Genomic DNA, 17,881 nt, shown 5'->3' on the forward strand with positions numbered 1-17,881 from the left:
GCCACCATTGTCCCAGCCTATCTGACTACCTCCCTGAGCCCTCAGCAAAATCCCTGAGAAAATAGCCACAGTGGAGGAGATAATTCTTCAGCTCCTGCTATAAAGAGGTTGAGGAAGATTCCTCCCACTTCCTGGGGAGGGTGATGGTTTCATCAGCAGAGTTTCCCTCTGAGACAATATTATAAAGGATGATTGACTTACGCAAATCCACAAGAGCTATCATTCAATTCTGTTATATGAGTTAAATAAGATTTTGCATAACACCAAACAAGTTGAATTATTTATAAAAAATATTTGGGAAAAACAACCCATTGGTAAGTTTGTAATAGGAAGAACAAGTTTGAAATGTCACAAATCATGCTTGGTATTTTATTCTTCTTCCTAAAATCTTAAATTTAAAAAAAATTAATAATAATAATAATAATAATAACCCACAATTGGCCTGAGAGCTAGCTTTGCTCTCATATTAACCCTGTCACACCTACTTACCCTGATTAGAGTCAATTAATACATAAAAATATACTTGAGTTTTGTTTTCAGAATGAAATGCAAGGCTTGTAAAATTCAAACAGTTTTATAACCTAAACACGTGGATACTTAAAATCAGGTCAAAATATTTTATAAACTACCAATAATCTCTAATAAGAAGAAAACTGTCAATTTAAAAGTTAAAATTATGATTTTAATTATTTCTTGGTATGGCTATTGGTACTGAACTACATGGTACAATAAATATGCAGTTTATTTTGCTTAGTCTAGGTCTTTTTTAGAAAGGCACACCTAGAGGTGGGTTTAGGATTCTGATTACAAGATTGTATTATCAGTATTGTATTATCAGTAATTCAGATTATCTGAGGATGTGAAAATGACACCTCTACTCTTTGACTTAAATATTATCTAAAAGAATAAATACTATTAGAAGAAACTCAATAAAAGGTCAATTAATACTCATTTCCTTCTACCTGTTGCAGTATGTCTTCCTAGGTATCTAGGACATGTGGTTATATTTGGAAGGAGCCTGTGCTATGCTATTTCAACCATCTCTATTAAATAAAGTGACTGTTAATATCTGGGTTGAAGCTACAAAGCACAGATAGCTCTTTATATCTATAAGAGGTGCAATGAGCCATCCAAGCTAACTCAGCAGAGAGAACATTTACTAACAAAATGATTGTAGAGACCCATTGATTTGATGGATGACTGGGATTGTATGGAATAGAGGAGCCCATGACAAAAATGGTAACAGATTTGAGAGCCATTAACAGGCTCCTTTTATCTATCCTGGCACGGTTTATTAGTATGAGACAGGCTCCCTGTTTTCTCTCTCTTTAATGATACTGTTCTATGAACCAATGAATGTTTTCATTTGGAAAATAAGAAAGCATTGACATGTTACTTGAACTGTGGTTTCTTTAGTGATGCCAAGGGAATAAATATGCTAATTCCGTGCTTCAGAAAATGCACTGGGTAAGGCCCATTACTTCACTGATTTCAGCAACTACCAAGCCCAGGTGAGAAAAGGTTAACACCACATACCAGGGAGCATTTCACTATGCAGAAGCTTTGAATTAGAAATGTAATGTAGAATTTCAGTGATGCTTTGATATTCTTCTACGTGGGAATTTTTCATATCAGATTCTATGAAGGAAAGTTTAACTCATCATTTGTTAATTATAATAACTTGAAGCAATTTACCTCAAGCTATTACTTGATTCTTCATAAAAGAAGGAGTTACTATGAAAAGCTATCACAGAAATGTGGAAATATTCACAAAATCTTACACAAACAATGTCTTTTCATCTAGAAATAAAAGACAATTTTCCCCATATATATGTACAAACATACAAAAACACATTCCTTCAGGAAATGGCAATTCCTTGGACACCAGGAAGGGGCTAAATACCAATAGAAGTGCCAACTGGAAAGAAGAGCTTGCCTTAGCTTTAAAACTGGAACGAAACAACTCTCAACATTTGCAAAACATTCCTTTATTATTAGAAATAAATTATTTGTATAAAAAATTGCATGCGTCAATCATTGCATTTATTTTTTAGCACAACCCAGGGCTTCAATCCGGTCAGCCATTACAAGAAACAGACTCATCTTATACAAGTTGAACAATGAGGGACAGGAACGGGAGTTCTCACAATCACAGAAAAATACTTACAAGAATAACATCAGACATGGTTTATTTCAACAGCATTTTTTTTTCACAAGCTAACATTAGTTTTCCTTTTGTGATTTTTTTTTTAACTTCTCATGAGGAAGCAATACTTTAGTTTGACACTCATTGGTTGTGTTTTATAAAGCAGGGTTCTTCATTCCCCGTTATTGATACTTTTGGCTCATGGCTAATTTTTGTTCCTTACGAGACTGAATATTGATTTGATTGGTTGTAGTCTATGGAGATCTCCAGGAGTTAGTTTTTGTGGTCTCATGTTCATTGTTTAAGATCACATACCATATTTCTTCAGATTGTCATTTCCCTGTTTCAGATTGAATGATTGCTGTAGCTGATATATGTTGTCTTGGTAGAGGAAGCTGTTGGGATAAATTAGGACAAATTAATAGCATACTAATAAATTATTTTATTGATATAATTTTAAAATGCAAATCTGTGATGATAGTTTTGTGATATCCAGTTCTTAAATCATATTATTCATTATTTTTAAACTACCTACTAGGAATTCAATTATCATCTAGATAAAAAGACAAAGAGAAATTTCAGTCTGTAAAAACTACTAGTTTCATTTCTCCTTTCCTGGAGAATTAGCAGAAAAGTAAAAATGTAAAATGGTAATTTTTAATAAGTTTAGGTAAAATTATATTTAACTATAAATTTTGACTAACAAAGATTCACATGTATGTAAAATAAAAGTACAGATAACTTATCTGTCCTACCAAATAAAAAAAAAAGTTTTTATAGTCTACACCAAAGACCTCAATTCCTTGGGTCTGATCTGATAACCAAGTAAAGGTTAAATAAAAATAACCCATTATGAAATTCCTAACATATCCTATTCCCCACTACTCATTCTTTTTTAATTTTAAAATACTTTTTTAGTTGTAGATGGACATAATAGCTTTATTTTATTTTTTATTTATTTTTATGTAGTACTGGGGATTGAAACCAATGCCTCACACAGGCTAGGCAAACATTCTAACACTGAGCTATAACCACAGCCCCACCAACAATTCACTCTTTTATTAAATAACAGAAGCTCATTCCTATTGAACACAAATATAGTACGATATGGAATATTAGAGGAAAAGCCTTTTTATCCTGCTTTTCTGCTTGGAATACACATTCGATCACAATTATTTGTAAACAACATCTTTCCTACATTTTTAATTTTAACAAATACAAATTTAGTTCCTTAAAACTTGAAAACAAACAAAAAAAGAGAAATCAGTTTGTGAAATTGTACCTCATTTCTGGAAAATACTTTATATCTGCCCATCTGTTCTACGGAAATACAATTTCTAGCAGTTCAAAGTTTAAGTTTTAATAGAGTATCAGATTATGTAAAATTAAATTTGTGAAGGATGTATAGAATCTCTAACACAGATCACAAATAAGCTGCTTTGTTGTAACACACACACACACACACAGAGATTAACTAACTGTGCCTTGATCATGAATATATCTTCCATTTAAAAATAAACAATAATTTTATACTCTAGAGGTGAATGTGATAAAATGACAAGTACATACAGTATTTGTAAACTTTGAAATAAGGATGTGCTTTGGCAGTACATATTTTTGGTTTGTTTTGGTTTTATCCAAAGTATACAAATGGAGATGTTTAGAAAATAAATAGACTCAAAGAAGGACATTAATATTTAATTGTTCTATTACTGACTTTCTCTGAAGTAAAACTCATTATTGTAAGACTATTAGATATTGATAACAAAATATCCTGTATCAAATTTGTACTCATGTTTAAATCACCAGTGAAAATAAATCTACATACATAAATTCTTTTGTATTTTTGAATGCTATAATGAAATGAAATCTGGATCCTAAAACTCAAACATGATGACCTATTATTTTTCACTGAAATTTAGGAATGAATAATTGTATAAAAAAGTAAAACATGTTTGTATTTCAATATATAAATCCAATCCAGGGGGAAACAGACTTTTAGAAAATAATTTAGTTCCTGAACAATGAAAATGATTAGAAATCACATAGCTAATCCTCTGAAATAATGGATAATCACTCCTCATTTCTTCACCAGTGATTGACCTGACAAGTTCTTATAGACATCAAGGTCCTACAATGTCCACAGTCACTGAAATTAACACAGAGAGCCCAAGGAGTGCAAATCGTAGACATTCTCACTGATTTTTGTCATTGAATATTGTGAGTTATACAACAAAAACAGCCATAATTATCTACATTGCTCATGCCTCAAGGTTGTTATTGCGATGCTATAGAAATGAAGTAGACATAAACCTGATTTTATGTTATCTTCTATTTTCTACAAAATGAATAATGCATTGGGTGTTTGTGAGTAGGCAGGAAAATGGTATCTAAAGGGGAACAGAAGTAGTTTAGAAGAACCAATGTGGAGTCCTATTTTTCAACTCACCCTGCCCAAAAGGTAGGATCTATTAGACTTGTTTGACATGAAGGGAAGCAAAATGATTTTTATATTTGTTGACTTTTTAATTTTTTTTTAATTTATATAATGCTCTCATGTGCTTCCAAATTTCCTTGAGCTCTGTTTTGAAGGACTTTCATATAACCTTTGTAGACAAAGTAGAAAATAATGATCATATATTAGAAAAAAAATCATTGAAAGTATTCTTCATCTTCTCTACTATTCAATATTATCAACAATATCTGAAAATGAAGAACACATAATTATACAATTTGTAGAAGACAGAAAGGAAATATCATGATTAATGCAGAGGAACAAGAACAAGAAAGACCTTGAAAAGGATGATATTTGAAGATGTCATTCAACCTATGATATTGTGGGTCACACCGTCTTTAAGGATAATTCTAATTTGGAAGTTCTGTAGCTAATCATTGATTCGTTCTTTATTTTTTGAACATCAAAGTAATTTTAAAAAGAAACATGGTATAATTCTATTGAGAATGAGATGATAATTCATAGGAAATTGGTGTTAATTTTTCCATTGGCTCTAAAAATTAAGTTCTGGAAAAATTTTTGTCAAATTTTTGTCAACATGAAAGCAATGACAAGGAACCAACTATGATTAGCAAATTCCTGCATGCATCTTTATTTCAGATGTTTTAAAAAACAAAATGGATTAAAGATGCACAGATGAATTAATAAGTAGACTTTTTACAGTGGCAACAAATACGCGTATGTGAAAATCAATTTCTCAGTACAGCAATGATAACTCTCCTTGTGTGTACCACACTGTGTTCAAATGCTAGAGAAAGCAAAATCTACCTCCAGTAGCAGCTGTTTTCATAACTTATTCATGAACACAGCTTAAGGAATACCACATAGAGCATTGGTTAATTGGGTAGAATTAGCAAAATTCATATTTACCAACTTGGTTTCTAACTCCCTTCACACCCTGTACTGAAACAACATGTCCTTTTTTTTTTTCTCCATAAAGTGTAGTAGATTGCAAATTCAGCAAATTGATTTTCTTTCCAGTTTCATATTACTTATGTTTATTCCATGAATTTTGAAAACTTAAATCTTGAACATGTGACCAGAATTTCGGACATGAACAAGTCACATTTAAGATGAGTTTTTGAAATTTGAGGACTCATATGGCTCTGTGACCATGAAAGAAAAGTATTTTTTATATGTCTAAAAACACAACTATTTGGTGAGAAAGAAAAAAAATCCCAACAATGGAATTGTAGCCATAATCATAAAAATCTTCCACATATTTACAAAAGAAAAAGGGCTGTCAAAAAATAGTTATTGAGTTCCAAGATACTCTTTCCTATTAAGTGCAGAACAATGTACAGTTTTAAGGCAGCAGTGATACCATTACATTTATCCTCTGGTTGCTTTATAGTTTACAAAACCATTTTTTGTGTGTTGTAATTTCATTGTAGTATTGATGACTTAACAGAAGTTTGGCAGCAGAAAGTGTGAGGACACGGCAACATGGATACGGTTCTGCGGATCGTTGAGAACAGACTCTACTTCTTTTGAGAGGAAGTATTCTAAATGTGAGGAGGTGAGGGGCTTGTTACCCATAATCCAATTTCTCATGTAGATTCCCATATACTGAATTACAAGCTTGGTTTTAAAACACACTAATCCACCCTTTTATCATAGGATGGTCATGTAAGTACACAAAGGCAGACCATGATGACCTGAGGTGGGACTATGGGAAGATGTGAAGGTTTCATACACTGTATCTCCTGAATGTTCAAATTATTATCACTTTAACCCAATTTACTTCAACCTAAACCACTCCCATAAAAAAAAGACCATGCTAAAGTCTCCAAAATACCATTTGCCTTTGTCCAGTAAGTCACTATGTCTTGATCTATCCTTTCCACTTTTTCTTACCATACAGCTCATTACAGGCTTACCCTCCAAACAGACCTCATGTTTGAAATCTTTCACATTTATTTTAGAGAAAGTAGAGAAATGATTGCAGGCTATATAATTTCCATTTCAACATAAAGAGAAAATAACACAAAGAAAACAGGAAATGTTGGAGATTTATTTTTCTTTTTAAGAATCTATTTATTCTTTTTTTCTTCACCATTTTCCATAGGTGAGTCTGGGATGATTGGTATTTATGTCACTGGAAGTTTGATGGTACCTATTTAAAACTATGTTGCATCAGTCTCTGGGTAGTTACTGAAATACAGGTACAATGGACTCTGAGAAGTCCCACTGAGAGGTGCCAGTGTTCTAGTGTGTCTTTGCCAACAGCAGTTTATTGGCATCCTGCAATAGGTTTTAACTTCCTATACTGTTGCTTTCCAGGTAGAAAAACAGATAAAATTCTGCCCTCAAATCACAAGCATTCTACTCTGATGCCTTTAATAGTAGTCATAATAGTAGTTATAATACATTTTTGCTAAGAGCCAAAAGAAGCCCATTATTAGCAAATTGCCTAGCTCTAATGAGAGATGATTATAACAATTTGTCACTAAAATCCATCCTCATTGCACCTTCTCTCCCAGTTTCTCAAGGTTGCATGTTGACAAGCGAGTACTGGGGGAGTATTTGTGGAATTCTTATAAGTTTCCTTTCTCTAAAAGTGACTGAATTTGGTATTAGTGATCCATAGGTAATCTTCCTAGAGCCAATCTGGCCAATAATTCCAGGTCAATGAGTTTAATTAAGCAATACTAATAATCTGATGCTAGTTTTATGTATGGGACATTGAAGTGAGCAATGCTCACCTGCAAATCTTAATACAAGGGGAGGAAACCATTGAAGATCATGAATTGCTAGAGTAATTAAGCCAAATAAAACCAACTCTTAGTCTTCTATATTCAGTGTCAACAGTACAGTGAGCAGGGGATACAGCCTGCTGAATGAAACTGAGAGGAACAGAGTATTTTTGCATATTAAATACTGATGTTGTATTCTCAAAAGACTGGAGGCCACTCTAATGTAAAGACCTCAGCTTTCCTTTTTTGATGGACATCTATAGAACCTAGTAATATAAAGTTTACAATTTTTAATTTACTTTTTGCAATACAGATCTTCAATCTATTTGCTACTCTCCCACAGATATGAAGATGGACTTTCATGGATGAGTTAAATCCTACTAGATCAGCCTGAAAATCAGTATATTGTCATCACGTGCTCCTTCTAGGGTGGTAGAAGGAAGGAGAAGCAGAAGGTAGGTGAGGAAAGGAGAACAGGGTGTGGTTGTAGCAAGGATTCATTTTTCATGGTCATTGACTTTCAGAGAAGAGCTCTAATTCTCAAAACCTATCCAAGAAAGGAAATTGAGGGATGCTAAAAGAAGAGGCAAGACAAGTACTAACTGTGATTTAATTAAACATATTGACTAACTAGTTTTCTCATATCCCTAAGGATCCAGATGACATCATTTATTTGTGGAAGGTCTGCTGGAGTATGTTCCTTTCAAAATGTAAAGAGCAGCCAATATTGAACCCCCCCAAAAAGAGTAAAATATTCCTAAATGTCAAAAGATCATTTAAAAATGGAAGATAGTTCCAAACATCAGGCTCTGTAACTCCTCAAAAGAAACATCTGAGTACCATGCTTTGCATTCTAGTGATAGCCAATCTGCTGGCAATCATTCGTTTCTCAAATGGTTCTGACCATTGTGGTGGTCTCATGGTGTGTGGCTACCTTCATGCCCCCAGAACCATGTAGCACAGTCCCCAAGACTAGTAAAAGAATATTCAACGTACATCTATCAAGGAGTGCTCCCGCTCTTGACCATCTGAAAGTCTACGGATGACTTACTGTTGGTTTCAAGACTCTCACAGAGTTCACTTTTCACCTCGCCATTTGGTCTGTCATTTCCTTTTTGGATCAGTTTGCTTTGCATGGTGGCAGCTGTCACCACGGCCTTGAAGCTCCTCTTGCGTTTTTGAACATTCTGCTCTGGATGAAAAATTATAATATAAACCTTGGGCATATAGAGCATCCCCAGAGACACAGAAGCACTTAAGCTCATGGAAACAGTAAGTGTTGTTGTCTGGATGTACATCTGAGGGGAGAAAAAGAAAAAGAGAGAGAGAGAATCACTGTAGTTAAGCTTGACTAATAGGAGATAAAGCCAATAGCATACCATTTTCTAAAAATTACTCCAGCTTCTTTGTTAAAAGTGCTTAGAAACTACTTATTGAAATTTCATATCTATATGCCATCCTGCAAGTGTGTGAGTAAGTATGTGTGTAAAGTTTATTAAAACAAATAGACCAACAACCAAGACCCTGGAGCTTTATTTCCTTTTGGGATCATAAATAAGCTACCTAAGGAAAGGGACAAAATCAGTCTGACATAACACTAGCACTTTATTTCACATGGTCTTACTCAGGAGATACCAGTGAGTCAAATCCTATTCTTGCAGCAGTACTTACCCCAAAGGGTAAATTGCATAGAATGAAAACAGAGACTGGGAGTAGAGAGTTCTAGAATATCATCACTGTACACCCTTGCTTAAAAAAACATTCGTGTTTCATTTTCACATCATTACTTAATTCCAACCAGCAAACCTGATAAATCACAGGTAAGCTGTTAGGACCTGACACTGTAACAGCCCCTCTAAAGAACACAGAACTTCAGAGGTTTCTCAATGATCACATCATATCAAAATAAATGCAGGTGTTTTTACAAAGTATATAAGACCGTCTTTCTCTAAGAAGATCTTAGAAGATGGAAAAATATACCCTGTTCATGGATAGGCAGAACTAACATCATCAAAATGGCGATATTACCAAAAGTTCTCTATAGGTTTAATGCAATGCCAATCAAAATCCCAAAGGCATTTCTTGTAGAAATAGAGAAAGCAATCATGAAATTCATATGGAAAAATAAAAGACCTAGAATAGCAAAAACAATGCTAAGCAGGAAGTGTGAATCAGGCGGTATAGCGATACCAGACTTCAAACTATACTACAGAGCAATAGTAACAAAATCAGCATGGTACTGGTACCAAAACAGGCGGGTGGACCAATGGTACAGAATAGAGGACACAGAAACCAATCCACAAAACTACAACTATCTTATATTTGATAAAGGGGCTAAAAGCATGCAATGGAGGAAGGATAGCATCTTCAACAAATGGTGCTGGGAAAACTGGAAATCCATATGCAACAAAATGAAACTGAATCCCTTTCTCTCGCCATGCACAAAAGTTAATTCAAAATGGATCAAGGAGCTTGATATCAAATCAGAGACACGCCGACTGATAGAAGAAAAAGTTGGCTACGATCTACATACTGTGGGGTCAGGCTCCAAATTCCTCAGTAGGACACCCATAGCACAAAAGTTAATAACTAGAATCAACAAATGGGACTTACTCAAACTAAAAAGTTTTTTCTCAGCTAAAGAAACAATAAGAGAGGTAAATAGAGAGCCTACATCCTGGGAACAAATCTTTACTCCTCACACTTCAGACAGAGCCCTAATATCCAGAGTATACAAAGAACTCCAAAAATTAGACAATAAGATAACTAACAACCCAATCAACAAATGGGCCAAGGACCTGAACAGACACTTTTCAGAGGAGGACATACAATCAATCAACAAGTACATGAAAAAATGTTCACCATCTCTAGCAGTCAGAGAAATGCAAATCAAAACCACCCTAAGATACCATCTCACTCCAGTAAGATTGGCAGCCATTAGGAAGTCAAACAACAACAAGTGCTGGCGAGGATGTGGGGAAAAGGGTACACTTGTACATTGCTGGTGGGACTGCAAATTGGTGCAGCCAATTTGGAAAGCAGTATGGAGATTTCTTGGAAAGCTGGGAATGGAGCCACCATTTGACCCAGCTATTCCCCTTCTTGGTCTATTCCCTAAAGACCTAAAAAGAGCATGCTACAGGGACACTGCTACATCGATGTTCATAGCAGCTCAATTCACAATAGCAAGACTTTGGAACCAACCCAGATGCCCTTCAATAGACGAATGGATTAAAAAAATGTGGCATTTATACACAATGGAGTATTACTCTGCATTAAAAAATGACAAAATCATACAATTTGCAGGGAAATGGATGGCACTAGAGCAGATTATGCTAAGTGAAGCTAGCCAATCCCTAAAAAACAAATGCCAAATGTCTTCTTTGATATAAGGAGAGTAACTAAGAACAGAGTAGGGACGAAGAGCAGGAGAAGAAGATTAACATTAAACAGAGATGAGAGGTGGGAGGGAAAGGGAGAGAAAAGGGAAATTGCATGGAAATGGAAGGAGACCCTCAGGGTTATACAAAAGTACATACAAGAGGAAGTGAGGGGAAAGGGAAAAATAATACAAGGGGGAGAAATGAAGGTCAGTAGAGGGGGTAGAGAGAGAAGAGGGGTGGGGAGGGGAGGGGAGGGGGGATAGTAGAGGATAGGAAAGGTAGCAGAACATGACAGTCACTAGTATGGCAATATGTAAATCAATGGATGTGTAATTGATGTGATTCTGCAATCTGTATATGGGCTAAAAATGGGAGTTCATAACCCACTTGAAGCAAAGTGTGAAAGATGATATATCAAGAACTATGTAATGTTTTGAACAACCAACAATAAAAAAAAAAGAAAAAAAAAAAAAGATTTGACATGTACTCTGGGGATAGGGTCCTGGTTACGGTGTTTGAAAATTCTCTCTCTGTGTTCATTCCCACTGAAATCACCTGCTCTCATGCCCACAAGAAGTCTCTGGAAATTTTTTCTTTGTATAGCCTGGAGGTTAAGAAGCTGAAACAAGCTTAAAATCACTGCTTTGGGTTTTTCTCTCTGGTGTGGAAAGAAACATGACAATATTTTAATCTTTAAAAACCAAAACAGAAAATCTTTATTCCGCATTCATTTTTCATGTCCTGAGCTCAAAATGTAAATTACCCCCCAAAACTTAGGACATTGAGTCAACAGAGAAACCAGGTCCTAAGTCAGTGAAAAAGACCTCCTTTTCTCATGTCTTCAATCCTCATTAATAGATTCACTCACTTGAATACCTTAAAAAATGAAAAGTAGCCAATTTTCATCTGGCCATCCTGAAAGCCAACCTAATTGTTTCCTTTTCAATAAAGTATTTTAAAAATTTACTCCTAAAGATAGCTATCTGAATCAATATTAGTGGTTCCTTTTTTCCTAGAGGTGATGGTTTCTCTTAACAGATGTGGCCTTGAGGTCAAAACTATCTAAAATATGAGGAAAAATTCCTGCAATAGTAAAAATACTATCCTTGTCTGTGAAATTATACTATGCATATCTTTGAGTTTGCTCATCAATTATCTACCAGCAATGCTCTCCTCTGTGAGGATGGGAATACCTTACCGTAAGGTGATTCTGATTGAACTGTTTCAAAATTCACCTACTCCAGGAAATACTCCAAGATAAGTTGTATCTCAATCATAATATTTCATTTTATTCCTAAGCACTAATGCATTAAAGTAAAAATAATGGAACACTTGCTAATTATAATTATATCTGTTTATATGAACTTCATTATTAATTTATATGAAATGTATAATCAAAATATAAAATTCTTTAATACAGGTAGCCTGTATTTCTTCCTTCTATATCCCCAAGAAACTATGCAAGATTCTAGAATAAGTAGTTGTTCAGAAATTTCTCACTAATTTTAGGTATATGAAAATCTTTAAGAGTCCCTTGATATACACAAATTATAGAAAATAGGCTTCCTATAATGTCCCTCTCTATCATATGGACATCAGTAATGGTTACCACAGAGAGTTGTGACATTTTGAGGAAGAAACAAAGTTATAAGGTGTAAATCCCAGACTCTATGGTAGGCTCACAGATACCAGCCCTAGTAGAGACCTAATTCAAATACATCCCTCACCAAGTAGAAAATTACTAGTTATGACATCCCATGCTACCTGCCAATAAGTGAAATCCCATATCAAATTCGTGTCAATTAAGAAGGTCAAATGGAATGCAGATGTGTTCCTTTAAAGCACATCAGTCTCCCTAAGGTTTGCTGTATACTATTAAGTAACCTATTAAAATGAGTATTCCTAAGCTTCTCGTGTGCTTGTTAATCTTTGAACTTCAAGGCAGCAGTGCTGTAAAAAACAATCTATGCAGAGGGAGGGCATGAAAATAAGGAAAGAGTGCTGAACCCACACACATAAATATCCCAAAGCCCCTTGAATGGGTAGACATCAGTTTTGTCCCATCAGACCCCGCCACATCAATTTAGCCTAAAAACAACAACAAACAAAATTTACAGGTGAAATGGTGATGAAATGATGGGAAAAGTCATACTGAATTTTTTATATCTTAATTGGTTAGTCTTCCTAAAAAATATGTAGTACTAGTGCAAATAGTGCATAAATATTTTCATATTTTTAAAATCTAATAAATTTTCCATATTCAGAATAATTTTGGGAATATATGGTAAACTTTAATCTTGCTAAGTATTAGGAATGAAAAAGATTCTAGAATGCTAGCTTCCTCATTAAATGCATTACTGCAGTCTACTTTTTTGGCAAGCCAACTCTGTGGAAAAAAAAAGCAATAAACATGACATGAGAATCAAGCAGTACTATACTAACTATACCAAGCTCTGCATTAAACACTATACTTATAAATTACACCAAAATGCTGATCTTAATTATGTGATTAAACTCTAAAACTTTTTAATGTAAGTTTAATACAAGGAAGTCATCTATGCAAAATCATACCTTAAACTCTAAAACATTATGGTGTCCTAGCCTTTGTCATAAGGCCTTGAACCATTAACAGAGTGAGTTTTTGAACTTCATCTTTAAATACTTAATGAAACGAAAAACTCACATATGTTGTAAACCCCAGTGAAAGCAACAACATCAAAACTAACAACACAATAAAAGTGCCTCCTATCACCATTCTAGACAGACTAAATCCTTCCTAGCATGAATGATAGGATTCTGATGGTCTTCCATATTAAACAATGGAGGAATTATATTAAAAAAATTGAAAATGAGCACTGACAAAAAAACTCCCAGAAAACTGTATACCTTTAAAAAAATTCTAATTACTTGAATCATGAAGTGAAATAGCATTTTACAACAGACTTGCCTAGGTTTAAATCCCAGCACCATCCCTTACAAAAATTTTAAAGAAGTTTACAGATATATTGTAAACTTGCAGGTGATAAAAGCCTAAGCTGACCAACCAAGCTATCATACAAACTCTAATAAAGCTTTCCAGGTAATTGGACAAATCTGTGATTTTATTTTTCTCTCTGGCGCTTAATTTAATATCTATACAATGGGGTAGGGTAATACTTTATTTTTAGAGGATTTACATGGTGGGATGACAGAATCTTTCTAAAATCTCTTGTAAGTACAAAATAGTAGCTCAACAAAGACTACTTACCCTTTAACTTTGAATCTGAAAACACAGTAACAAAACAGTCTTCCAGGTATGTAGGCAAAAAGAGGGACCAATTAGCCAATGATCCAAACCAGACAGGTTTGTTTAATGATAGCTAATTTCTAACTGATGTCTAGGAAAGGCCTTTTTAATCTCACTTCAAAGTAGACAGAATAAAATTTTGTCCAAGTGCCAACTCCATTTGCTTATGACAATGCCATAGTTAGTAGAGGCTATATTCCTAGAATTATACAACAGCTCTCTGTCTCAGAATAACAGGCCAGCAGGATGCAGAGGAGGGGATCATATCAACTCTTCTAACTCACATAAATTCATCAGGACACACTGAGGAAGGAATCTTCTCTCTTTTTTTAAATATATATTTTATTTTTTTATATATGACAGTGGAATGCATTACAATTCTTATTATACAGATAGAAAACAAGTTTTCATATCTCTGATTGTATACACAGTATATTCACACCAATTCATGTCTTTATACCTGTACTTTGGATAATAATTATCATCACATTCCACCCTCATTAATAACCCCATGCCACCTTCCTTCCCCTTCACCCGCTCTGCCCTATCTAGAGTTCCTCTATTCCATTCTTCTTTATGAGCCTCCTCCTGCCCTATAACTCCAAAACACTCATATGCAGAGAAAGAGGAATATCTGTTCTATCACATCCTTTGTGGCCTGTCATTTCTTCTGCCTTCATGCCCCATGGACATTTTGAAGCAGTCAAATGCACTGAAGCAGATTTAAGAAATCTTTAGATAAGACAGAGAGGAGTTGGCACAATGGAGCATACAAACCTGACATCTTTTCTGGGACCTATTACAGCTCCCTCTTCATTCCATAAACGGGTCATTTGCACACATCCAGGGTATACTGAATATGGGTCGTGACCTGAAATCATTAAAGGCTCCCAGAAGAGTAAGGAGTGAAGAGATGCTATTTCTCTAGGATAAAGGTCAGTCTTTACTTTCTCTGAGCCGCATGAACGCACAGACTCCATAGACTCTGATATTTTACCTGGTACAATGTCAACATGTCAGTAGCTATAGTAGCCTATTATGAATCCTGAGACACAAAGCAGCTTCGTGCCATGTGATAAACACATCCATTACTTATTCCAGAGCATTTCTGCCTTGTCCTAGACGGTTTAATCTCGCTTCTTTACTACAGTCAGCCAGGTTCTATTTGGCTGCTTTGCACACAGACTGAGCAGTTAGAAATCTACATTAACACAGCCTGACTTGCTCTGTCTCTGTTATCTATTTCCTCATCTGTTTACCAAAGTGACACTTGCCTAGAAAAATGGATTTTCTTCTACTTTTTAGCAAGACTTTGCCAGTGAACTTCAAAATCTCATTTATTATTAGAACTGACTCCAATGTTCATGCCAAATTTCCAGAAACACTCAAGTTATGCCTTGTGGGTGGTAAAGCCATATAGGAACCCATTGTGCCACAAGCCAGACTAACCAAACTGCTGTGGAAAATGAGAAGCAGCAAAAAGAGAGGTAAACACTCAAATTTTCTGGCTGAGCTGGACACCAAAGATCTGTCAACAAGCCCATATCAAATATTTTACCATTGTTTCTGATTTGTTTAGTTAAAATTCCTTCCTGGCTTCTTCCTTTCAGTCAATTCTAAGATATTCTTCTTGTATGTTTGAACATGTTCACCTCAAAGTCCCCAGATCTCAGTATTTGAACATTTGTCCAACCATTCTCCATCTCATCTATCCACCCATCCCCTCCATCCATCTACCTAACTCCATCTGCATTCACCATATTCATTCTCATCCCGCCCTCCACCCCAATCCCCTGATCCCAAGAATCAGCTTCTTGGGTGAGCACTATACACAGGGTCTCATACTCAAGAAAGGCCCTATTTCTGGACTTATGCTCTATTGTCCATGTTTTAAATTTTAAATAATTTCTGAATGGAAAGGCCTACATTTTCATTTTTCACTAGACCACACAAATTATATAGTTTGTCCTTTGGAAAAAAAATCATTCGTATGTCCACATGTTCCAGGCTTCTTTCAGGAAATTCCATTGCCCTGGATGTCCGACAGACTCTAACAATTAACAAGCTCTGATTCTCACCTTCCACCCTTAAACTCACTTTTTCAATGATCTCCCCCATATTGTTAATTCTACCTTTCTACTGCTTGGGACCAAAAAAATTGAAACTGTTCTCAACTCTACTTTCAAACCTCCACTCTGTGACCAAATTTGATTGATTCTGTTTTTAAAACTTTCCCAGACAGGTCATTGTCTGTTATTTCCATAAATTTTACATTGTTTGAGTCATGGTCATCTCTCATTGGATCATCAGTACTGCTGTTCTTGGGATTTCTTCTGCCTGTGCTCTCTTCCAGCGGTTCTAGCTGATTAAGAAGTTAGAATAATCCCATTATTCATAAATCAGGTTAGGTCACTCTTACTCTAAAACTCTGCAATGACTTCCCATTGATGGTGTCCTTGCAGTGACCACAGGAGCTCTGAACTCATCTGGCTTTTACTCTGTCCTTTACTTGTCCTCTTTCAGTCACATTGGCCTGTGGCTGGTTCTGGAACAGACCAATCATGCTTCTGCTTTCAGGCTTTTATATTTATTCATAATTGATGGCTTGCTCTTTCACTTCCTTCAGGTCTTTACTAGAATGTTCTTTCTCCAAGAGAGCTTTTCTGAATGTACCATAAAATTGCCACCATCGCCTCTCCACTAGCATTTCTTACCTTTATTTTACTTCTTAGCATTTAACATTTTTATCAAAAGTCTGTATATTTTTCTTATTTAATTTCTATATTATCTACTTTCCCTAACTGGAATAAAGTTTCCACACATACAAATATTTTTCCCTGTGCTTTTTAGTGCTCCAAACTCAGCACCTCAAACACTGTCTGGATCACATAAATTTTCTATTTTCTTTGAGCTGCTATGGGTTCTTGCTCTTAAGTTAGGCATTTAAAGGAAATAACCCATGCAGTTCCAAAAAGGAAACAATAAATCAGAGACAGACTAAAGCTAGAAAATTGGGGGCCCTATTTCCTCTCAAATCAATCTCTAGGCTAGCAAAGAAGAATAGAAAAACATGATGCTCTTTTATACTGTAAATTTGACAATGGACCATTCTGCTTCCAATGTAGCAAAGGTCAGTATTAATTAAAAGTCATTGGTCTCCACTTCGGGAAAATGAGAGCTTTGGGCGCTCCACTTTGGGAGATCCCTTCCCCACTTAACTTATAACTGAGGGTAATGCACTCAACACTGTTCTTAAGCTTCTGCAGCCCTAACTCAAAGCATGTAATGAGACAACCTACATAACACATTGTCACAGAACCTGGCCTATAGTGACCAATAAGCGGTGACTCTTATTGTCATTTAAACTTGATCCTGTTCTTTATTCATCTTCCTTCATTCTTCACGCCATAAATCCTGAACAGCGCTACCCTCTCAAAACCAGCTTCAACAGTTTAGCCTTATTCATAAGAATACACAGACAAAAATATGTATTTGTAAAGAAATAAACTTTATGTTTGTGGGAAACTCTAGGTTCATCACATTTATAAAATCATAGTTGCCTGGAAAGAATCACTAGCCTGAGTATTGTTTTTCTTCTATCAGGGAAATCGTAGTGTTGAAGACCCATCAACAGGTTAGAGAAAGTACATTGTGTTCTCATTAGTGACTATGGAAATCAGTTTGCTCTGATGTTTTTGCTGACTCTCATCACATCCCCTTTCACACTGACCACATGTTTGCAAAATAAATCAAAGATTACAACTGCAAAATTATGAATGAAGACTGTGTCTTCAGCACTGGGCTGGTTCACACATGAACTCTGAATCCTTGACCTCGGGTTATTGGTAATGGTGG

At 35.2% G+C, this 17,881-nt stretch overlaps 1 protein-coding gene across 3 annotated transcripts in view; it reads right to left on the reverse strand.

Moving 5' to 3' along the window:
- Positions 1 to 1,968: 1,968 nt before the first annotated feature.
- Positions 1,969 to 17,881, reverse strand: part of Grm8 (glutamate metabotropic receptor 8) — a 764,371-nt gene continuing 748,458 nt past the window's right edge. For 2 of the 3 annotated variants that reach the window (XM_058572135.1, XM_058572137.1), the window contains exons 10-11: positions 8,354 to 8,655; positions 1,969 to 2,541 (exon numbers count right to left, since the gene is read on the reverse strand). In XM_058572135.1, the coding sequence (XP_058428118.1) occupies positions 8,359 to 8,655 (297 nt within the window). In that variant the 3' untranslated portion in view covers positions 1,969 to 2,541; positions 8,354 to 8,358. The remainder of the gene's footprint in view (positions 2,542 to 8,353; positions 8,656 to 17,881) is intronic. The other variant, XM_058572136.1, reaches the window with a different exon arrangement.

The sequence above is a fragment of the Marmota monax genome, unplaced genomic scaffold (genome assembly GCF_021218885.2).
Source record: "Marmota monax isolate L192 unplaced genomic scaffold, Marmota_monax_Labrador192_F-V1.1 WCK01_AAM20220418_F8-fsc00027, whole genome shotgun sequence".
NCBI lineage: Eukaryota > Metazoa > Chordata > Mammalia > Rodentia > Sciuridae > Marmota > Marmota monax.